The 23,882-nt window shown below is 42.7% G+C and overlaps 1 protein-coding gene across 1 annotated transcript; it reads right to left on the reverse strand.

Moving 5' to 3' along the window:
- Positions 1–992: 992 nt before the first annotated feature.
- On the reverse strand, positions 993–23,562 carry Gclm (glutamate-cysteine ligase modifier subunit). The gene is made up of 7 exons (XM_085677763.2): positions 23,264–23,562; positions 14,574–14,639; positions 10,567–10,651; positions 5,458–5,517; positions 4,723–4,925; positions 2,859–2,973; positions 993–1,710 (listed from the first exon to the last, which is right to left on the reverse strand). The coding sequence occupies exons 1-7, from the start codon at positions 23,387–23,389 to the stop codon at positions 1,541–1,543; spliced, it is 825 nt and encodes a 274-aa protein (XP_085533889.2). The 5' UTR covers positions 23,390–23,562; the 3' UTR covers positions 993–1,540.
- Between the last annotated feature and the right edge of the window lie 320 nt (positions 23,563–23,882).

Below are 23,882 nucleotides of genomic sequence, written 5' to 3' on the forward strand. Positions count from 1 at the left end.
GGAGACAGATGCCAGAACCTTAGTGGTAGGCCACAGCCTTGTGGTGATACACATATTAATAGAAATGGGTTAATTTAAGATGTAAGACTAGCTAGGAATACACCTAAGCTATTGAGCAAACAGTGTTGTAATTAATACAGTTTTTGTGTGGGCAGACGGGAACAAAAGAGCAGCCTCGGCTTACAACATTATATATGAGATTTATGCCATATGAAAACACATACATTTCCAAATTTAAGTTACCTATATATTTAGCATTATGTACAATCAGTATAATTATTGGCTTTCAGTTTGAATTCTATATAAGTTTTAGCAAGCAACTCAGTTGGTTTCACATAATTCTAATTGAGAAAGTCATCTAATCAGTAACCATAAAGCCTTACTTAGGATAAAGGTCTACTGTGTTGACTTAACATAGACTATAGTTTTAAGTTGAAAATCTCTGAGCAAAATGTTTTACAAGGCCTATGTTTAAGAATACTGATATACAAGATCTCTTTTAAAGAAAAACCAAGACTGGGTAACAAGCACAGATTTGTAGCCCAAGACCCTATGGTGTGCTACAGGTAAGCGCATGGCTTCTTTGCAAACTTTCAGTTTTTACACTAGTATGAAATTAAACTGAATGATTCCCCTCAGTCTTCCCTGGCTTTACTCTCTCCTCATCAGTAATGAATAGGTACAGACAACACGTTTTACTTAGCTGACTCTTACATTGTCTCTCCAGGGCCACAGTGCCAAGTACATGGTGTGAACACAATAGAACTAGTGAACGCTCTTGAACGCACAGTGACACATAAGAATGCATTAAGAGCCCCAAAGAATCTGAAGATGACAGTAGTTCTTTTTCTAAACTCCCAACAATAATGCTAAAGCATCAAGCCTCTCTCTCAGATTCCCTTTGTCTTGCCTTTGTAAAGAATAGGTGAAAGAAACACGACACAGAGCACATGGTCAAATCACAGTTGAGCTGCAAGTAAGAACACACAAGATTAAGTTTCCATTCATGGATCAAAGAATGAATTTTATTTACATTACTAGTAGATCGCAGCTGCTGTAGTTACTCTGAGATAGATTATTTTGCCAATGACAGGAAAAAATATCTAGTTTAACAATTGTAATTTAATTGCTTAGTTATAGAGTATAGAGTAAGAAGCAATTAATGAATCTTGGAAATAAAAAATATGTATATATATCACCCTGATGCCCAAGCCAAAATATATCTAAAAACAAATTTTCTTGATTTCTATTACTCATAAAAATAAAGGAAATATATTGCAAGTACTTTTCTTTATAGACAACTTCAGTTAGAAAACAATAGTTTAATGAAAACAATACAGTGGTTCCTGTGGGCGCTGAGGCGAAGGCAGAAGTGTTCAAACCTCGACAGCACACTGCCGGACAACTGAATATAATGCCTCAACTGCACCTGGTATAGGCAAGAGCTAGATTTTTTTTACACATCTCAATTTTCTCTTACAAATTTTTATCTTATATCTGAGATAAATACAGGTCAGTAAGTTATGAGCTTGAGTTGTAGTTAAGAACCCCTTCTTTTGGCTTGCAAAATGTAGCCTTTTGACTTGATGATTCCTCTGCTTTTCACAATGACGGAGTATCTCAGCAGCCACAGTGGCACCCACTCCTGGGCTTCGATGTCGGGGATGCTTTCCTGAAGAGCTTCTTGGAAACTCGCCTCAGAAAGTAGTTCTAAAACAGCAATCCCAACAAGTCAGGTCTGAAGACAAAAACTCTTGATTATGTAAGTAAGCATTTCAACAACAAAACTGAGTACAGGGTCAGAAAATTAGCTGCTGGCAGCATGCTTGCCGAGAATGTACCTGGTATTGTTTGCCCCACCCCCATAAACCAGCTCTGATGGCACAGAGCTGAAATTAAGTACTTAGGGATGGAGGCAGGAGGGTCAGAAGTTCAGGTCATTCTTGGCTATATAGTGACCTCCAGGCCAGCATGGCTGCAGGAGACCCTGTCTTAAAAGACAAACAGCAAAACTGAATATAAAATACATGTATCCTCTAAGCTGAAATACAATAGTAAATGCAACCAGTTCTTTTAAAGCGCATCCCTGTACCCCAGTCTCTTTAGTGGAGTCTGGAGTTTGCAGTTTTTGAAGATCTCCAGGGGACTCTAATGTACAACCAGGGAGAATACAAGAGAGGACAAAGGAAATAAATCACTCCTAACCCTATTAATAGCATTTCTATTACTATATATCTAATCAGGATTTTTTTCTAGTATGTGTTCATCTACACACACACACACACACACACAGAGGGGGGATTATTTGCACAATATTATATTTAATTACATGAGAAAATAATAACACAAACACGAAAAGATGTAACTACAGAAGATTTAACTCCCCACTAGTATATTTGGTATATATAATAACATAGTCTTCACCACTGGCAAAAAGAAATGTAGTTTTTTCTATTACTCTGAACTTTTGCTTTGGCCACAGCACAATATTTAAGTATATTCATCAGAGCATTACTCCCATTGCTTAACAAACAAACAAAAACATGTGGGCTCTAGAGAAATGGTTTAGTTCATTCGCATGCTCTTGCACAGGATCCTGCCGACTGATTTACAACTCCACCACTGCAGAGACAAAGCTAACGATGGGTGTTTAAATTAACAACACTGAACACTCAGCATAGCACACACTTCAGATTTCAACATTTGTTTTCTTTTTTCTTTTCTAAAATTTGTGTGCACTATGTTGGGATCAAACCCAGGCTGTGTGCATTCTAGGCAAGCATTCCAGAAGTGGCCTGAACCTCCAGTCCCCCAAATAAACAGCTTTTGTCTTCCATAAATGAAAACAGCAGCCTTACCTTTCGGGTCATTATGAGTCAGTAGCTGTATGTCAAATTGTTTAGCAAATGCCGTCAAATCTGGTGGCATCACACAGCAGGAGGCAAGATTAACTTGATTACTATTTGGCTTTACCTAAAAGTGGAAATAAAATGAATTGTATTAAATTATGTCTTATCGAACACAGAAAGCAGAAAACTAATATTCACAGTAGCTAAGGAACTGAACTACATGTCCATCAACAGAATGCGTACAGAAAACATGATCCATAAGCACCGTGAATTCCAGTCACCATAGAGGAAAGGAAACTGTGACACTGGCCGGGCAATAACCAGAAGCAATCACGTGAGTGAAGTAGGCTGGGCTCAGAAGAGCCTTCTTCACATGTCAGGCTCTATGGACTACTGTGTATGCATCTAGGGCATTACTAAAAAGGGGAGGGAGAGCTCTTGATGGGGTGAAAGAGAAGAATGGACTACAGTGAGGAAAGAAAGCAGCCCCATGAGGAAGCATGGTGAGATGGGAATTAACTAGAACTTAGTACACTGACATATATATGAAAATGCTATCATGCTAATCTATTGCTTTGTGTGTTTAGTTAGACAATTCTGTGTCTTCGTCTGCGTATGTGTGTAGACTGGTGCATGTGGAGGTCAGAGGCTAGTATCAGGCATTTTCCTCAGTCACTCTCCTCCATATTTTTGGAGACAGGGTCTCTCAATGAACCTGGAGCTCACTAGTTCAGCTAGACTGGCTAGCCATCCATCAGTCTCCAGGAAACCTTCCTGTCTCTGCCTTCTCCACAGCTGGTATCATAGGCAGGTGTTGCCTTGATAGGTATTTTTAACGTGTGCTTTTTTGGGTTGCTAGGAATTGAACTTAGGTCCTCATGCTAATATAGCAAGTACCTAAGCCACTTCCCTAGCCTCCACTTTTTAAAAAAGAAAGCAATACACTTTAGAATATAAACCATATTTGACAATTCTTCACTGATAAAATACTTCTGCATGACTATCTATTAATATCATTAGCCTTCCTAATCCGTGCTAATGATAACGAGGAAAACAGCTCCAGGATGAGGGAAAAACCAATTTTTGGTATTACACTTACCATTAAGATTCAAATTAAAGCCTGCTGGAATCATTAGTAGTCCAGCCCATCTGTCTCTGAAGCAGTGATTCTAAGTGTAATGGTTTTAGGAACAGGGAATCTACAAGGTAGACACTGAATTTCCAGGTATAAACTGTGGCTACTACTCAGGCATTTAAGGAAACTCCTAACTTCCAGCAGCTGTTGGCTAACTGTTATAGCCTTCCTAGATCACTAAGTCTCCAGCTGTATCTTGGCCACATACTGCTACCAAGTCAACAAGAGAAGGAACAATGCAATCGTCCTTGCAATGCAATCAACTCTGAGGAAGCAGCTGAGAATGAAATAAAAGAAATAGAGACAAGATATAGAAAATAAACGTGGGGTGTGGGTAACCTCCCTCATAACTTTGTAGGTTCACAGAGTGGGGAGATGGCTTTATGATTCCTTCTCCATATCAGGTTCTATAGACTAAGTCTAATACCTCTTACTTAATAGGAAAATACTGTTACATTTATTTCCTTACTTAAGAAATCAGAGCCATAATGCCCACAGTGTAATATTTTCATCACATGTAAAGCTGACTGAATGGTTTTAATTCACTTGCTCTGAAAACTTAGCATTTAGTGTTTCCTTCATTCATTTTAAGCAGGATTAATACTCAGTTCAATTACACATACCCAACTCCAAACCCCAAGCTCCTAATGCCTTAGATAAAGCCCATCTCCGAGCTCCCACGTGTAGACGTCAGCCACAGTGAACATGCGCAGGTGTCGGCATGCGGACGTGCTCTACCTGTGCCCACTGGTACAGCTGCTCCAGCTGGGTTTTGTCGAGATCAGAGGTGCCGATGGCAACAATTTTCTTGCTCTGCACTAAGTTTTCTAGCTCCTCCCAGTAAGGCTGCAGATGCTCCAGGGAAAGGTTCACTCCATCTTCAATGGGAGGCGAAGCGATGATGACCGAGTCCAGCTGTGCGACTCCAAGGATTGAGCACGCTGACGGGAGGAAGACACGGACAGGACAACTGCGTGTTACAGGCTAGAGACAGGTATTACCGTCTTCAACACAGTCTGCTGAATTCCACGTCATGGTCGAGTTTTCTGTACAGTAGATTACTGCATAATTTACCTGTCGTTTACAGCATGTCTCTAAGTGCCCATTCACCTACTTCTCTGTGCAGCAGACAAAGTCTCTGACCTGCCCTCTTCCTTGTGGTTTTCCTTCTTTATTTTTAACTAACCAGGTGCTGGAAATGAATCCACAGTATTTGTACTCTGTTGTCTCTATTTTTAGTATTTTATCTATAGAATAATATTTAAATGATTACACAGAAATTTCATCCTCAAGCAGATAACATTAATACATCTTTTACACTTCTATCAAAATATCACTTTATGTAATTAAAGATTGGTTCTATGCAAGTCTTTAAAGTTTGGGTAGAAGTTTAAAATGTAAAATTGAAATCATCTTTATCTAGATTAAAATAATTAAAGTCCATTATTATAAGAGGGATAAATTTTTGCTTACCCATGTCAACAGCACTTCTAGTTGATGATGAAGAATTTGATCCTACAATGAACAGCTTTGCTGGATAACAAAGAAAATGTTGATTACCACATGTATCCACACCTCATTTACACTCCCATGTCCACATCCTACCGTGCGCTCCCGTGTCCACATCTACTGTGCGCTCCCGTGTCCACATCTACTGTGTGCTCCCGTGTCCACAGCCTACTGTGCACTCGTGTATCTACATCTTAGTATGCAGGATCACCATGGCAGAAACTAGTTTTCCTTTCTACTTCGGTAGTTGCATAGCTCCACTTTAGGAAAGACACATGCACTTTCACCTTAAATTTTAAATTACAAGCTAGCTGTCAACATGTTTATTTTTCAAGACTAAAACAAATAATTTCCCATGCATTATAGGGCAGGGTAGAAAAATAGAACCTGAAATTATTTTAAATGTCTATTTTTATAAGCAAAGCATTATGGATCAATTTACATGACTTCTATAATAAGTGAAATCTAAGCAAGCCTCAAAGTGTGTAATGAGAAGAAAACTGGATATATATACATGCCTATGTGCATAGATGTATATATACATATATACACACATATATACATACATATATACACATATCCACAATATAAAGCATGGTATAACTTTTTTAAAGCTCTAGTTGGTTTTTTAAATTTTTTTAAAAATGATTTTTAATTATGTGCATGCGCAAGTACACAAGTGCATGTGTCTTCAGAGCATCAGGCCCCTCTGGAGCTATAATTGCAGGTGTGAGCTGCCTGACACGGGTGCTGGAAACCCAACTCCAGTTCTGTGTAAGGAATGTGTGCCCTTCCCTGCCGAGCCATCTCTGAGCCCCATCTGGTTTGTCTTTGGGTGGTAATATTTTATGTGTTTCTGTGCAGTAGTTAAAGTTTTCCTAGTGATGATGTGCTTACTCCTCAAATGAGGAAGATCAAAGTAGAAAGACGAAAAAAGAAGTGAGCAGTATTATGAGGCAAAGCTTTTAAGAATCACTTCTTTAGTTTCCCTTCAGTGCTGCAGATCAAACTCATATGTATGTATACAACCCTATGTTTTTAATGCATATACACACTAAAGAAAGTTATTTTGAGACAAGGTCTCCTTTTTTTTAAGATTTATTTATTTAATGTACACTAGTATTCTGCCTGTATATACTGTTTCAGGGTGTCGGATCCCCTAGAACTAGAATTACAGACAGTTGTGAGCTGTCTGTAATGTGGGTGCTGGGAATTCTTCTGTTTCTCTAGAAGAACAGGTAATGCTCTTAAACCACTGAGTCATCTCTCCAGCCCAAGGTCTCCTTTTATACACAGCCCAGTCTGCCTCCAAAATCACAATCCCCCTACTCTCGCCCTCCTGAATGCCAGGGCTGCAGGTGCACCAACCACATCCAGTTTTCATTTCTCAGTCTTGAGCATTATTCTGCAATCTGACGGTATAGCTCACTAAATGGGTTCCTGCCTACTCAATATTTATGTTAGTAAATGTTCCACTGGCAGCTCCAAGTTTTGTTACATAAACAGCTTGGTAACTTTTTATTCGGCTTTATACTGATTCATTTCCCAAAGAAGAGCTCTTAGAAATGTGACTGAGTCAAAGGACTGGCGCACTGTGTCTTCTGTGTTCATCCGCTTTCTACTTTGGCAGCCATGTCTCAGTTTACCAGACCATCAGCAACTAAGAGTTGATCCCTTACAATGCAGGAGAAACAACCAGGAAAATCAACATAAACAATCTGAAAACCTCTGAGATCTAAAACATCTTTAGTTCCAAGCAGTAAATTTGTACTAATTTCTTAAAATTTAGCAGGCATAAAAAGTAGCCTTCCAAGGGTTATAGTTCGCTATTTCTTTGGCTACTTGTTGTGGAATATTACTTTAACTGTGTGATGGTGTGTTACATTTGTTTTTGCTGCCTCTGCTAATGATGTAAAGATGTGTTAGATTTGTTTCACCTTGCCTGGTGAAACACTTGCCTGGCACTTGACTGGTCTAATAAAAAGCTGAACGGCCAATAGCTAGGCAGGAGAGCAATAGGAGGGACTGGAAGGCAAAGAGAATAAGTGGGAGAAGAAATCTAGGCTAGGGAGAGACGAAGGAAGAGAACTAGGAGAAAGAGAGGAGACAACCAGAGCCAGAAACCAGGCAGCCGCCAGTCAGACATAGAGACAGCAGGAAAAATATAAAGAAACCTAAAGAGAAAGAGATGAAAATAAGAGCTAAGATAAGGTCAAGCATCCGTAACTAATACTAAATCTCCGTGTCATGATATAGGAGCCGGCAGGTGACTCAAAAGAAAAAGCCTGGTACATTTACTAGAAAGTTTTTGTTTTTAATTTATGTGTGTACACACACACATATGTAGGTTAGGTGGCTATGGAAGTCAGAAGTGGGGGTCAGAGCTCCTGAACTAGAGCCACAGTGGTTATGAGAGAACCAAACTTAGGTCTTCTGGAAGAACAGTCAGCACTCTTTAGACCTGAGCCATCTCTCCAGTGTTGGAAATTGATTAATTTTCAATGTATGTAAAGAAACATACATAAAAGATTAAAGCTCTGGCTTAATTTACACTCAACTTTGTATGTGCATGTTTATATAAACCTACTGTCTACTGAGCAAATTTAGATTTCTGAACAAATGTGAAAATAGTATGAAAACAATGCAATAATGAGAAAGGGGATAACAAAAAGGCTTGTCTTAGGCTTTCTACTGCTGTGAAAGACACCACGACAATGCAACTTTTATAAAGGAAAACATTTAATTAATGTAGATGCTTATCATTTCAGAGGTTTAATCTATTATCATCATGGCAGCGAGCATAGAGGCTGGGAGTATGGCGGTGCACGGGCAGACATGGTGCTGTGCTGTGGAATAATCCTTCTGTACACTGTAAATATGTATTACTCTCATTGATTAGTAAAAAGTTGACAGGCTGGTAGCCAGGTAGGAAGTTACATGGGAAAGCCAAACTGAGAATGATAGGAAGGAGGAGGGTGGAGTCAGGAGAGACACCAGTCAGCTGCTGAGCATGCAGAATATAGAGAAAATGAAGTAACAAGTCATGAGCCATGTGGCAAAGGCATGGATAAGAAATATGGGTTAATTTAAGTGTAAGAGTTAGTTAGTAATAAGCCCAAGCTATCGACTGAGCACTTATAAGTAATATAAGTCTCAAGTGTGGTAATTTGGAAGCAGTTGCTGGGATGGGAAAACTCGACCTACAGTGTTGGAGAATTCTATATCTTGATCCAAAGGCAACAGGAAGTGAACTGTGTCACTGAGCATGGCTTGAGCATGTGTGAAACCTCAAAGCCCACCTTCACAGTGCCACACTTGCTCTGACAAGGCCATGCCTACTCCAAGAAAGCCACACCTCTTAATAGTGCCACTCCCTATGAGCTTATGGGGCAAATTAAATTCTAACTATTACAGCACTTATACAGTGACTAGCGTTCAACATATGCAGCAAATGTCCCTGTGGACTTGTTTATCTGCCCCCTCTTTCTACGACCAGATCTTCCCAAAACATCCAGGTCCTGCTGTTACTCCTGACAAGCAGCCATTGGAGTGCCCTTAGCAGATAAGTCAATGTTCTCAAACTAAATTCAGCATTAGAGCCCTCGAAAACTTTGCCTTGTTGGGGTACAGCTTGATGGTAATGCGTTTGTCTCACATGTGTGAGGCCCTAGGTCTTATCCTCCTCCCCCCATTACTAATCCTTGGTCCCTAAATTTCACCCTCTGGAATGGCTTTCTCTCTCTCTGGAAGGTAGGGTACACTGAGATACAAAGAGGCAAGCTTCTCTTAGGGTAAAAATTTTATTACCTATCAAAGTTCTCAAACCCTACAGAAATGGAGGACAACCTGGAGAAGGCTCGAGACAGTAATGAGCTACATACAGTCAACCACACAGGAATGTTGGCTTTACTTCATTTCCTACACAAGCAGTGATGTGAAGGTAACAGAAGAGACAGGTTTCAGAGTCAGGCACACCTTCATAGCCAGGTGGTTCATCAATTCACTGGCTGAAAGACAGCTTTCTTTTTGCTTTCTTAACTGGTGGGGCCTCATTATCCTGCTAGGCTGGATAAAACTTCTAATCCCCGCATCAGCCTCCCAAGTAACTGGAACTATCGTTATGTGCCACTACACCCAGGCCTACGCTAACTTTCATGCTAATTAACGTTACTGGTGTGATGGGAATAATGGTCCTGATAGGTTTGTTTCGATAAATATGAGGAAATATAATCATAAAGGGACAGTTCAGTGCTTAGCATAAAGCAAGAGTCCACAGATGGCATTGTAATTGGAACGAAAAGGCCATTCCTATTTTATAATCCCGTCATGTGTCCCTGTCAATGTTAGTAATAACACTGTTATTCTTTACTACTTTGTGGCAAGCACTGCCCTAGCTATGAGCCTCTTTTGTTCCTTCATCCATACTATAAAGAAGCCTGTAAAACAACTGAATCCCATTGCAGAGATAAACAAACTGAGGCTCAGAGAGGCTGAACACTTGCTAACCCTAGACCATTCTAGTCAATAACCTACACATCCAGGAACTTGAATCTAGGCAAGCTCAGGAGTTACTGAGCCCTGCTACTACGCTGCCTGTAAGCTGAGGGCAGAAACTATTAGCTTCCCACCGCTGACACAGAGCAGTCACGAACACTGCTGGATGTATGTATACTTCACTCTCCCCGCAGAGCTGGCTGCCCAGACTTCCTTCTGGACTCCAGGCAGCGTCAGCACTGCTCACCAGCACCCAGGAAGGGGAGATCTGCTCACTCTGCACAGACGCTGCGCCTAACTGTCCCCTCTCCTTTCCGTTTTCTACTTGAGTCTCTCCACTGCTGAGTACACATGAAATCACACAAGAAATAGAAACATCAGGAGGAAGACTAAGTCAAAGTTTCATTCTGACTCCATGGTCCTCAGCTCTGACTTCCTATGACTCACTCCTAAGAGTTGACATTAGACTGGCCTTCGTCTGGTTTCCTCCTAATGACCGACCCCTGGCTGTCAGAAGGATTTGCTCTCATGTCCCTCAGTCCACAGCACAGGAGAGTGACCGGTCAAGGGGGCGCTTACCAGACACTTTCATTTCTTCTCTTTCATCAGGGTTAATCTTCTCAACTGCGTGGGACACGGTGCATTCCAAGACATCTGGAAACTCCTGCAGGAAACACAAAGTACAATGGACATAAAGTTAGCCCTGCTGATGGTAAAGTTTCTGAGTGTCCTAAGCATTTCAGGAGAAAAAATCTTTTTGTGGTCTAATGAACTTTATAAGCATAAAGTGCAGATGTTGAGAGAAAATTTCTATTTTCTGGAGAAAAAGTCTCATTTTGGCCAGGTATTACCAAAAATTATTAAAGCAAACAAGCAGAAGAGTGTAGAGTTATGTGAGGTGTTAGACTCACTGGCACAGAAGAGAATTTTACTTTAAAATCAATGAAAATTACCTATTTTGAATAATGGCATGTTAAAATCTTCTAAAAATCTTTGATATACAAAGTGTCCTAGCTGCTATTCTATTGCCATGAAGAGACACCATGACCAAGAGAAAGCATTTAATTAGGGGCTGCTTACAGTTTTAGAGAGGTAGTCCATGATCACCACGGCAGGAAGCAGACAAGCACGGCACTGGAGCAGTAGCTGAGCGCTCTACATCCTGATCCACAGGCAGCAGGCAGAGCCAGAGACTGAGCCTGGCATGGGCCTGTGAAACCTCCATGCCCACTCCCAGTGACACACCTCATCCAACAGGGCCACATCTCCTAATCCTTCCCAACAAACATATGAGCCTAATCTGCACCAAAGGTTTGGCAGGCTTACTTGAGCGGACTGACACATCTCCTAATGATGTGCAGCTATGGATCTAGCAAATGCCTTTTCTCAGTAGCTGTCCGTAAGAACCATCACGAGCAATGTGCTTTTCAGTTGACAGTATACCTTGACAAATTCAACTCTCCGGTACTCTGTCATAACTTAGAAGGAATCTTGATTCCTCTCTCACACACAAAACATCAGACTAGTCTACTACATTGATGACATTATGCTGATTGGACCAGATGAACGGGAGGCAGCAAACACTTGGGACTTGGAAGCATATATGTATATCAGAAGATGGGAAATAAAACCAACCAAAATTCAATGGCCTTCTACCTCAGTGAAATTCTTACGAGGCCGGTGGTGTGGACCATGCAGAGATGTTCCTTCTAAGGTGAAGGGAAAGCATTGCATCAAGAAAGAAGCACAGCAGTTGGTGGGCCTATCTGGATTCTAGAGACAGCAAATTCCTTACTTGGGTGTGTGACTTTGGCCCGGTACATCAAGTGACAAGGAAAGCTGTTAGCTTTGTGGAGGGGGAGTGGGGGCTGTAACAGGGGAAAGCTCACAGGTCCAGGCTGCTCTATCACTTGAACCACATGATCCAGCAGACCCTATGGCATTTGTGTCAGTGGCAAATAGAGATGCTGTTTGGGGCCTTTGGCAGGCCCTATAGGTGAATCAAAGAAGAGACCTTTGGGATTCTGGAGCAAGGCTCTGCCATCATCTTCAGACAACTATTCTCCTTTTGAAAAGACAGATCCTGGCCAGTTACTGGGTCACCAAGTTACCATGAGATATGAGGGCCCATCCTGAGCTAAGTATTATCGGAACCACCAAGCTATACAACAGGATGCGCACAGCAGCAATCTACTATCAAACGGAAGTGTGTAAACACATGATCAGGCTCGAGCAGGTCCTCATAGCACAAGTTACATGAAGACGTTTCCCAATTGTACATGGTTTCTACTCTTGTTACAATGCCTTCTGCTCTCAGGCAAGTACCTATAGGCTTCTGTGGTGAGCCCTATAATTAGAGAGAGAGAGAAAGAGAGAAACAGACTAGACCAAGTAAGGGCTCTTGAAAGGTCAAAGCCCACTCCCCAGTGAACACACCTCATCCAACAAGGCAAACCTAATCCTTCCCAACAAACATAAGAGCCTATGGGGGGGCATTCTCATTCAAACCCCCACACCAATTTAAACAAGTAAACCATATTAACATTCTTTTGGATTTCAAAGTCATCAAGTTTTAACCTGTTAAGGTAACAGCAGATTTTCCTTCAATAGATTTAAGAGCAATTGCAGGTTCATAGCAATACTGAACAGGAAGAACAGAGAGTTCTCATTTACCTCCCACTTCTACACACACTCTGCCTCCCCCACTGTCAACAGTCCCATCCAAGCGCATCACCTGCAATCACTTAGTACGCAGTCTTCCCAGAGAGACTGCACTTCAGGTTCCTTCATGTCTTTTCTGGCTAGAGAGCTCACTGCTTTTCAGGACTCAGTAACATCCACTGCCTGGATGCACCACACTTTGTATCTCCACTTGTCTACCGAAGAACACCTAAGTTACTTCAAACTGTTATCAATTGCTAATAAAGCTGGCACAAACATCCATGTATAGGATTTTGTAAGCATAAATATTCAAGTCCTTTAGGCAGATACCAAAGCATAAGACTGTATGACAATAGTATATTCAGTTTTGTAATTGCAAATATTTTAAGTTAAAATAGTTATTTTCTGATGTGGGATTCCCCTCTGTATGCTATAGATATGTTTTATTACCATTGATTAATAAAAAAGCTTTCTTTGGCCTATGGCAGGGCAGAAAGAATATAGGTAGGTGGGAAAACTAAACTAAATGCAGGGAGAAAGAAGGTAGAGTCAAAGAGACACCATGTAACCACCAAAGGAGTAACATGCCCGAACAAGTAAGCCACAGCCTACTGGCAATACACAGGTTAGTAGAAACAGGTTAATTTAAGATATAAGAGCTATCTAGGAATACGCTTGAGCCATTGGTCAAACAGTTTTGTAATTAATATAGTTTTTGTGTGATTATTTGGGTCTGGGTGGCCGCAAAATGAAAGAACAGTCTCTGCTTACAGTCTTCTTCAGTATAATTTTTTAAATGGCAAGGGCCACTCCAATACATTACAATAAATAATCTATTAAGATAACAATAAAAAGATAGCATCTATCAGTCAGAAACATACTGCCTAAGATTTAACAAAACAAATAATGTCTTCCTTGTGGCTCCTGCACACATTATAATATCTAGCACAAATCAGTACAAAGTGTTGACAAAGACAGACACAGCAATGGTTATTTCAGATAAACAGACATTAACCATTTCTGTACAGCACTTAGATGGTTAAAAAAAAGAATGTCCAAAGGAACACTATTTCCAGTATATATTCTTTGTTTGAAACAGTTTTGTTTTAGCCCAAGCTGGCTTTAAACTCAATCCTCTTGAACTGAGTTTCTCAAGGGCTGGGGTCACAGACATATGCCTGGTTGCTCTTCCATGCCTTTAACTAGTGTATGACTAAACACAAGTCTTTGTCTCAGCTGGACTTCAGAGCAGATGTAGATATTTACAGGGACTGGTAACTTCTTTGTAAATTGCCAGGTATGGACATTTAATGAAATATAGTTCCTTACTGTTTCATGAGAAACTGACATTTAAAAGTTGTTCCTGGGAGCTGGAGAGACAACTCAATGGTAAGAGTGTTGCCTGCTCTTCCAAAGGTCCCGAGTTTAATTCCCAGCAACCACATGATGGCTCACAACCATTTATAATGAGATCTGGAGCCCTCTTCTGGTCTACTTGCATACACACAGGCAGAACACTGTATACATAATAAGTAAATAAATCTTTAAAAAGAGTAGGTTCCAAGACAGCAAAGGCCACACAAAGAAACCCTGCCCCAGAAAAAAAAAAAGTTGTTCCTAGCTATATTATTGGAGTGACATTCTACCAAAGCAACGTACCAGCCAAGGTGGGCTATCATTCTTATACTAGACCAAATATTAACTGGAATGAGACACTGGTGGATGAGGAACTAGGCAGGGAAAACCAAATGGGGAAGAAACTGCAGACCAGACTTCTGCTGGGTGTTCAGCCCTGCTGCCGCTTCAGCAGAAGAGCACAAAGGGCTGGCTTTATGGCCAACTGCCTACTGGACTTCACTCACCAAACTGAGAAAGTCAACTTCTTGCTTAGGCCTGCAGGATTTCTGCATTCACATTCCACTTACCCGGATCAAATCGGGGCTGATTTGGGAACTCCACTCATTCAAGGTCTTTTGGATACAGTCTCGAAGCTGCAAAAAGCATCGTTTTCAAAGTTAATCAATGGCTCTCCATACCCAGTACTCAGTAAAGATGCATTAGTAAGTGAAGGAGGGGAGGAGGTGTTAATAGAAAATTCTAAGCAACCCAGGCTTAATTCTATAAGATTTTTTGTCTCCTACACTATAAAGTCAAACCTTGCTCTTATTTATTTATTTATTTATTTATTCATTCATTCATTTATTTTTGAGGCAGAGTCCACATAGCCCTGGCTATCCTGGAACTCACTCTGTAAGACCAGGCTGGCCTCAAACTCACAGAGATCCTCCTGCCTCTGCTCCCAAATACTGTATTAAAGTGTGTGCCACCACACCTGGACCTTGATTCGCTGCTGGCTTAAGTGGTAATCTCATTATTTTGATGGTGATTTTGTACCAGTGAAACCTTAAGACATTAAAGTATTTACAAGTAAACTAAGATTTTATTTCAAGAATAAAGTTATAAAAAGACTCGGGCCAGGTTGTAGAGCACAAAGCTCTAACTCCAACATGCAGGAGGTGGAAGCACGACAAGCTCTGAACTAAATAACTGAGCCTTTAGATCTAAGTGTGGAGTGTGAACAGAAATCACGTAAACCCGTCCCTATGCTACGCTCCTCAAAAACAAATATTGCGCTGCCCTGAAGGCTCAGCAGTTCCGAGCACTTGTCAGCTCCCAGCACCTACATCAGGCAGCTCCAGTACCAGGGATCTAATGCCTGCTTCTGGCCTGTGGGCAACTACGTACATGTGGTGCATACACAGATAAGCGGCACAAACACACATACACATAAATAAAAATAAAATTTTAAAATGGAACAAAGAGTAAGTATAGCTGGAGGAACTTCTAGATTAGATTTACCTGTGTTATATTATTAAAAATTCAAACCTAGGGCTGGAGAAAAGGCTCAGTGGCTAACAGCACTGGTTATTCTTCAGAGGATCCAGGCTCAATTCCTAGGACCCATTCTGCAGCTCACAAGTGTCTGTTACCTCCAGTTTCAGATGAACCAACACCCTCTTCTGGCCTCCACAGGGATCAGGCACCAAAGTGGTGTACTGACATATATACAGGTGAAACACACATATACTTGTTTTTTTTTTTTTTTTTTTAATCAATCTTGGTTCAGGGACATGGTGCAGTAACAGAGCAGCTGCCCAGCATCCCTGAGTCCAGCCATTGGTTCAGTCTCCAGCATCAAAACTCGTAAACATTCAGACTCCAAGCTCAGTCACGGATCTGCCGAAGACTCTTAATAACACCCAGAACTTTCATTTTAACAAACATTCCAATTCTACAGCCTGAAAAGCTATCAGCATGAATCACCTTGCATCATGACAATCTGTAAATCATCTCCTAACACACGGGGCACTTCTTACCTTATCTCCAGTGTTTTTATAATTTTTATACCAACATCACTGTATGCTGTAAATTAAAATATGCATTTGTATTTATCTCAGTGTCAGTGATCTCATATAAGATGTATATTTATTTAATGAGCAAAGACCTAGATATACATAACAGAAAAAACTAGAAATGCTATTTATTACTATCTACTAAGTATGCTAGTGATATCATCTTATGCCATTTCATTATTCACTAAACTTGCTTTTAAGTTTATATTAGATTTACCAATTTTATGTTATGTGTGTTTTGCCTGCATATATTATGTACGTCATGTATGTGCATGGTGCCCGTGGAGATCAGAAGAAGGCATTGGGTCCCCTGGAACTGGAGTTACAAAGGTTGTGAACCACGAAGTGGGTGCTGGAAATCAAGCCCCAGCCCTCTGCAAGAGCAACAAGTGCTCTCAGCTGCTGAGCCATCTCTCCAATCCTCACCTAACTCATTTTTAAAATGTATTATCTTGTTTTATTGTGTACAGGCAGTCAGAGGACAGTGTTCAAGTTCTCTCCTACAGATGTGTGGCAGGAGTCAGTCTCAGGCTGTCCTGCCTGGAGGCAAGTGCCTGCTGAGCCACCGTGTGGCCTGGCCCTGAACTTACTTCTGATCACTCATTAACCAACTCTGCAGCTAAAAAACAGTTGAGGGCACAGAGGTTCCAATGCTGTGGCAATCAATGGAAAGGGAAATCAGTAACTAAAAGTCCGAGTTGCAAAAGCATTTTCTCAATGGCAATAGGGACAAATTTTTGAACTCACTATTTCACCTATGCCTGCTTATGATAAAGATTAATATGATGTGCATTTTACCACTTAGGTACCATTCAAAGTAACAGAGCCACTTAGATTAATATTTGTGCCACCCATAATAACTCATCTAGATTCAAGTTACAAGATCTGTATTGTTATGCAAAGCATAATTAAATTAAAGTCAGATGAAAACTATCTGATAATCTTTTCCACACAATTACTATATACATTTGTTTCTTTTTTTAAGTTTTAGAGGCTTTTATTTTGTTTTTTAGTTTACAAAGAATTAAGTTTCATTTCTGTGTTTTTCTGAACAGAATTTGCTGTTCCCTTCCTCCTTATTCCCATCCCTCCCCTTCCCTCACGCCCTCCTTCCTCAATTCCTCTCCACTTCTTGCTACACAGGACCTTCTGTCCTCTTCAGCACCTCGCGCTCCTCCTCATGGCCGTCTTGGTTTAGTCTCTGCTCTCTGGCAGCTCCTTATGTACACAGCGTATGTGTGGAAGAGGTCAACGTCTTCTTACAAACCAGTAAGCGCAGACACAGCAGGATGGATTAGAGGTGAACAACCTATGAGCAGCGCTTTAGCTCCCATCTTGGAAGTATTCTAAGGTCCTTCCCTCTGGGAAGACGAGTGGTTCGTACAGTAAGGCCCTGCTGATGAATCCCCCAACCCAAGAAGACAAACTCATCTTTAAAGAAGTGGCCTCTTTTCTGAAACCATATTTGCAACAAACATTTACTAAATGGACACCAGGCCCAGATACAGTACTACAACCTCCTGCCCTTTGAGAGTTGTCATTCTAGAAGAGACAACAGTTAAAAGAAATAAATTGTGGGCAGTGTGGGAAAATTCAGAAGAGTGTAAGGAGTGTCCCGAGGGCAGGAACAACTTAAAAGAGAGCCCACAAAGACTTGACTGTGAAGAAAGACATTAGGAGAGGAAGTAAGTGAGCAGTGAAGTGATGTGGAGGAAACTCAGGTAGATGAGCAGTAAAACCGAATATTTTAAGTATAGTCTACGCAGGGAAGCAGTGTGGACTGCACTTGACCGGCGCACAGCGGTTACAGAAAGGGTGGGAGCAGGCCGACGGAGAAATCTGCCTGCTATTCCTTGTGGCTCCTGGAAGCTTGGTGTTTTTAGAGGGAAAGTAGTGTCTCTCTGACTTAAGCTGAAAGAGATCTATCTGGCTGATCCATTACAATCCACTGGAATTGTCCAAGATAAAGGTAGGAATTCCCACCAGTAACAGCAATTCAAAAATAGTGATGGCTTCCCAAGAGCCATAGCAGTGAAGGGAAGCAGTTCTGGAAGTGCATTCCCAGCATAGCATACAGGATTTATTTGATTCAAAAGTGTGAAGGATCAGAAGAGAGTTGAAAAGTGACTCCAATTACCTAGTCTAGGTGACACTAGCCTGTAATCTTAGGGAGTCTGAGACAGGAATGTCATGATTTTGAGACCAGCCTGGGCAACATATTTGAAGACTCTGTTTCAAAGAATGAATGACCAAATGAGTAAGTAAACAAACAAAAGAGAAAGGAGGGTGGTAGGAGAGGGAAGGAGAGATGGAAGAAAGCAAAGCAGAGAGAAAAGGAGGACAGGAGGGGAAAGGAAGGAGCAGAGACGGACTACACTGCTTTTAGCCACCACTGCTGGGTGACTTGTACCACTGAGATGGGAATAAAGCATGAAAAAATTTGTAGAAGTGAGTTTTGAATATATGAGGCTGGTGGTACCTATGATTCAATCCTACTCAAAGCTCAAACAGACAGTGCAGGCAGGGCGTGCTGGCATGTGGGAGGTAGTGGCAGCAGATCTCCATCAGTCTGAAGTCAGCAAGCTCTATATAGTGAGTTTCAGGCCAGTCAGGGGTACATCAAGATTCCTTGTCTCAAAACAAACAGAAAATCAAATAGTCAAAAGGTACAGCAGGCTAGGAGATGTGAATTCGCCTGATGTCAGGAGCTAGATTTTGCTTTAAGCTCTGATGTTGCCATCAGCCCCACAACCATGAGTGAAGAGAAAGAAGACGGACGCTAGTACAGTGACTTTCTTCTTTCTCATGGCTCCTCTTAGGTGGTCAGCCGCATCAAAGTGCCCAGCCACCACCAATGAACGGAACTGTGACCTTTCTATGGGATACATAGGCACAGAAGTTACTGCCGACGCCCTGAGTGAAGAGTGGAAGGGTAATAGGTATGATCAGTGGTGGGGATGGCAAATGGGGTCTCTTCACGAAGCAGGCCGTCTTGACCTTCATCAGGTCCTGCTGTTGCGCAGGGGCGTTCTTACTATAGACCGAGGAGAACTGCTGCAAGAGAGTGCATGTCTGTTCGGGATACATTCTGGATGCCAATTTGAGCATTCTCAGCTTGGTTATCATAAAAAAAAAAATGAGAAAGTTATTCCCAGATTGCCAGATACTACGGTGCTGCGGTGGTTGAGGCGGAGCTAGCAGAGCCCTCAGCCTTCTCAAGCCCTGTGAAGATGAGGTCCACTAACGCTGTCATAAAGCCCTTAAACAAAGAAGCACCCACAGTTCACCATCTTGTCATTCTACCTGGAACACAGTCACCAACTGCTTTGAAGAAACAATACTAGGAACAATGAGGCTGCAGAATACACGAAGCTTTTGGACAAGAGAATGAAGAACGCCAAGGAATAACATCAGGGACAGACTGCCAAGACATGTGGGCTGTCCTCGCTGAGAGCTTCTACTTCTGGGTCTGGACAAAATAAGAATCTCTGAGCCTTCCTTCCTAGCCCATCTCCTTTGTGCCCACCTCTCCTGCAAAAGGCCCTGAGAAAAGGAATTCAGTTGAAGCACAAGACAAAGACTTCAAAATAGTAACCGTTAAGGACCTTAAAGAGGACGTGAGTAAATGTGTTAATGAAGAGGACGGTTAATATACAGTTGAATAATGAAAATAGTACAGAATATTAAAGTAGAATTTAACAAAGAAATAGAATCACTAATGACAACCCAAACTAAAATAAAACTCAAAATGAAAACGTAGGCTATCACACAAAACCTTTGGCGATGAGTACCTTGTTCAGCTTATCTCAGAGTAGCCACTTCTGAGAGCAGATGGGAAGTAACAGAGACTAAACAGGACAATGTTTACAGAGGAAAGACCTGGAGCACAGAGCCCTAAGTGGGATGACTTCACCGACCCCCTCCTCAAAGCTCAGGGATCTATGCAGAGGTGGAGAGACTGGAGGAGCCAGCGGGGATGGGTGACTCCAAGCACACAGCGTCTTCCAGGCACAGCAGGACTGATGCACACACAGACCATGGCAGCACACAAGACCTGCACAGGTTCAAGCCAGACAGGTTCCAGCACTAAGAGAGGGAAGTGGACCTTGAAGCTATGTGCCGTTGATACCAACTGGCAAAGAAAAAAAAAATCCGTTTTCTCCAACGGAGCATCACTGGGTATATCAACCAAACTCCAGGGCAGGCCCCACAGCTCCTCGGCTTTTTTGTGGACTGTTTTGTTTTGTCTTGTTATGTTTTGTCTTACTGGTCTTTTGTTTGTTCATTTTGAGGTTTGGTGGGTTTTTCTGTTTTTTGAAAGAGAGAACAAAGTTGGATGGGTAGGGAGATGGGGAAGATCTAGGAGCAATCACACAGGGGAAACATGATCAAAATACATTGCTTGAAAAAATAAATATAAAAAAAGAAATCTTAAAAAATTCAAAAAATAAGAATCTTTAAAAAAAAATGATCAGGCCTTGAAAACAATAGTGGTTCTTTACTGTTTTCCTGTTTCCTTAATCCCATCAGTGAAGCTGAACTGTCTCCTCGGCTGCACATTCTTTATGCCGAGGCTGAGGAGCGGCTCTGGTGGTAAATACCTGCTGCACAAGCGTACATGACTGCACTTAAGACTCCATCTTTAAAGAGTTGGAGGGATGGCTTGGTGGTTATGAGCGCCTACCGCTCTTGCAGATGGCTCAGATTTGATTCTCAGCACCCATTAGGCAGCTCCCAATCACCTGCAATTCCACGGGGATCTGACACACTCACATGTACAAACACAGAAGATAATTTTAAAAAGTCAATAATATTTTTATAAATGGCAAATAATGTTGAGGAATAAGAGTCATTGAATTAGTTGGGTCACTTTAGCACAGGTTATTTATTTATTTATTTATTTATTTGCTTGTTTGTTTTGTTTCTTTGAGACAGTGTTCCTCTGTGTAGCCCTGACTGTCCTGGAACTCAATCTGTAGATCAGGCTGGCCTCAGACTCAGAGATCCCTGCCTCCAAGTTCTGAGATTAAAGGCATGTGCCACCATGCCAAGCTTAAAAAAAAAAAAATTTTTTTTACAAAGTTCAACAGGATTGAAAAACCGTCTACTACACAGTATGCAGGGATTAATAATCTTTTGTGCAACCTGGTCCTAATACGGGGATAGACACACATGTTGTATAATGTTTTATTCTTTTGTCTTTTTGAGGGGCCCACCACCCAGCTCCCAAATAAATCACATACAGAGGCTTATTCGTAGTTACGAATGCCTGACCTTAGCTTCTTTCCTGCCAACCTTTCTTAACTTATGTTATCCCGACTACTTTTTGCCTCTGGGCTTTTATCTTTCTCTATTTCTGTACACCTTTCTTTACTTCTTTCTCCGTGGCTTGCTGTGTAGCTGGGTGGCTGGCCCGATGTCCTCCCCTCCTCGTTCTCTTGCTCCTTCTCTTCCTCAGTTCTCCTTCTAATTTAAACTCTGCCTGGCAGCCCCACCTCTCCTTGCTCCTGCCTCGCTATTGACCATTCATCTCTTTATTAGGACCATCAGGTGTTTTAGACAGGCAAAGAATAACAGAGTTAAACAAATGCAGCGTAAACAAAAGTCACAAACCTTAAAATACTCCCCAACATACAAAGAAACAGAAACCTATGAACTGAATGGATAAAATTACTATTCTCTGTCAAAAATTTGTTGAAAGCCTCTCTGATGATGATTGAAAGAGGCACTGAAATTCTCGCAGAATTAATAAAAGATTAAAAAATTGAAAGTCACTAATGTATGTTATGGTCAGATAAGGTAAGAGAATGTTTCACGCAGTACATTCGCACTCATGGCAAAATGCCCTACTGAACTCAGGGCAGGAAGAAATGAGGGCTCTCTATACCAAAGTGCAGTAATACCTTCTGGAGAAATAGGCAAAGTAGGCAGTTTAAACAAAACAGACAAGCTTAGCTGGAACCTGAACACACACGGCCTAGGCTAGGGTCTCAGGTTCCTAAATCTGACTGCGAAGGCTCTCAACTTACAGCGAGAAGGATGCCAGGTGCCGTTGTATTGTCTGTCTCATTAGAAGATCCGGGGCTTGTCTCCCATCACAAGACACTAACTTTACCATATGACATCACTTCGGAAATGTATTCTTTCCTCAGGATGTGTTTGCCTTTCTGATGGTGTGGTTGATTAAATGCCTGAGGATTTGCATATACCATCTTTCACTTCCCACAACTTGATGAGAGGATATTTATTACTCAGGGTTAAAGTTACAGACAGGAAGGCGCTCTCAAAATCGTACAGCTCCTAAATGCCCATGTTTTGTTTTTAAAGCGTTTCTATTTATCTTATTTAGTTTCTGAGACAGGGTCTTACATCATAACCCAGGCTGGCCTCTTGCCTCAGCCCATTAGTCTGGGTTTCGGAGCAGCGCACCACCATTCCAGTCTTATTATTTCCATCACATAACTGCACATCTGTTTTGTTTTGTTTTAAGTGCAAACGTGTTCCATATGCAATATGCCTCTGCAATTAGTTGTGTGGTCCATGGAGAACTACTGGCCCAGGGACTGAGCCATTAACACAAATGCCACACGTTTTAAATTCTACACTAAACTCTGTCACTTCCAGTAATTAGGGTTTATTGGGGGAGGGAGGTTAAGACAGGGTTAGCCCTGAAGTATGACCAGGCTGGCCTCGAACTAAGAAATCCTCCTGTCTCTGCCTCCCCAGGGCTGGGATTTAAGGCGTGTGCCACCATGCTGTTAGTTCTGAAGCAAATAAAATGTTAACTTCCAGTAAGTACCCTAAATCCAAACTCAGCACAATAGATAAAGAAACTAATGTCAATAATGTCAAAGTCCAGAGTAATTGTTAGTTCATCTATCAGCTAAATATTCCTTTCGCTGGCTAGGGGAGAGGGAAGGGCGATGAGGATGCGGGGCTGCTGTGCTCTGTCCAACTTCCCCAGCCAGGCAAGGGACCCAGTGAGCTGGAGAGTAGTGAGATCCAACTAAGAGACCGCCACAGGCATCCCTCGCCCCTCGCCAAAGTGCAGTGGCACCTGCTACCGCAGGCTAGCACCCAGCTCACGGCGATACCCCCGGGGACAGCCACTGGGGCGGGCCGAGCCCGGACGCGTCCTGCCCGAGGCCCGCGGGACGTCCCGCATCCCCCATTCCCCGGGGTCCCGGCCCCACCACGCTCACCTCCTCGCTGTGCGTGGACGGGCACTTTTTCCGCAGGCGGCCCCAGTTGAGCAGGTTCCCTGTCTGCAGGTGCAGAGTGCTGGCCCGCGCCAGGAGCGCCCCGGCCGCGCGGCTGTCGGTGCCCATGGCAGCTGCCGCCTTGAAGGAGGGGAGTGGAGGGGAACCGGAGAGCGACGGGGCTGCGGAGGGGGCGGGCTGGGAAGACGGCGGCCACGCAGGGCGCGGTGTCCCAGGCCCGAGAGGCGAGCGCGAGGCTGCCGACTCCGCGCGGCCACAGTCCGGTGTGTGCGCTCGGGCCCGAGGAGGCCGGGCGGCGACCGAGAGGCGGTCCCGGAGGGAGGCGCTGGCGCGGACGGCCGCTGCGGCTTCTGCGGCCACGGCCGCCGGGAGGGAGGTGTTTCCTGGAAGACAATGACTAAGCAGAAACCGAAGCCGAGAAAGTGCTTCGTAACCGTTACTCGTCCCGCGGCGGCCCAGGGGCGGGGCGCGGAGGGCCGGCGGGGCGCAGGCCCGCGGGTGACTGGCCCTCGGCCTGCGGCGGGCGTGGCGCCGGGCGAGCGGGGCGCGGGCGGGAGGCGCCGCGGGGAGCGCGGCGCGCGGACGGGCGCCCCCTGCCGGC

This window comes from Myodes glareolus, chromosome 17 (genome assembly GCF_982192425.1).
Source record: "Myodes glareolus chromosome 17, mMyoGla1.1, whole genome shotgun sequence".
Taxonomy (NCBI): Eukaryota; Metazoa; Chordata; class Mammalia; order Rodentia; family Cricetidae; genus Myodes; species Myodes glareolus.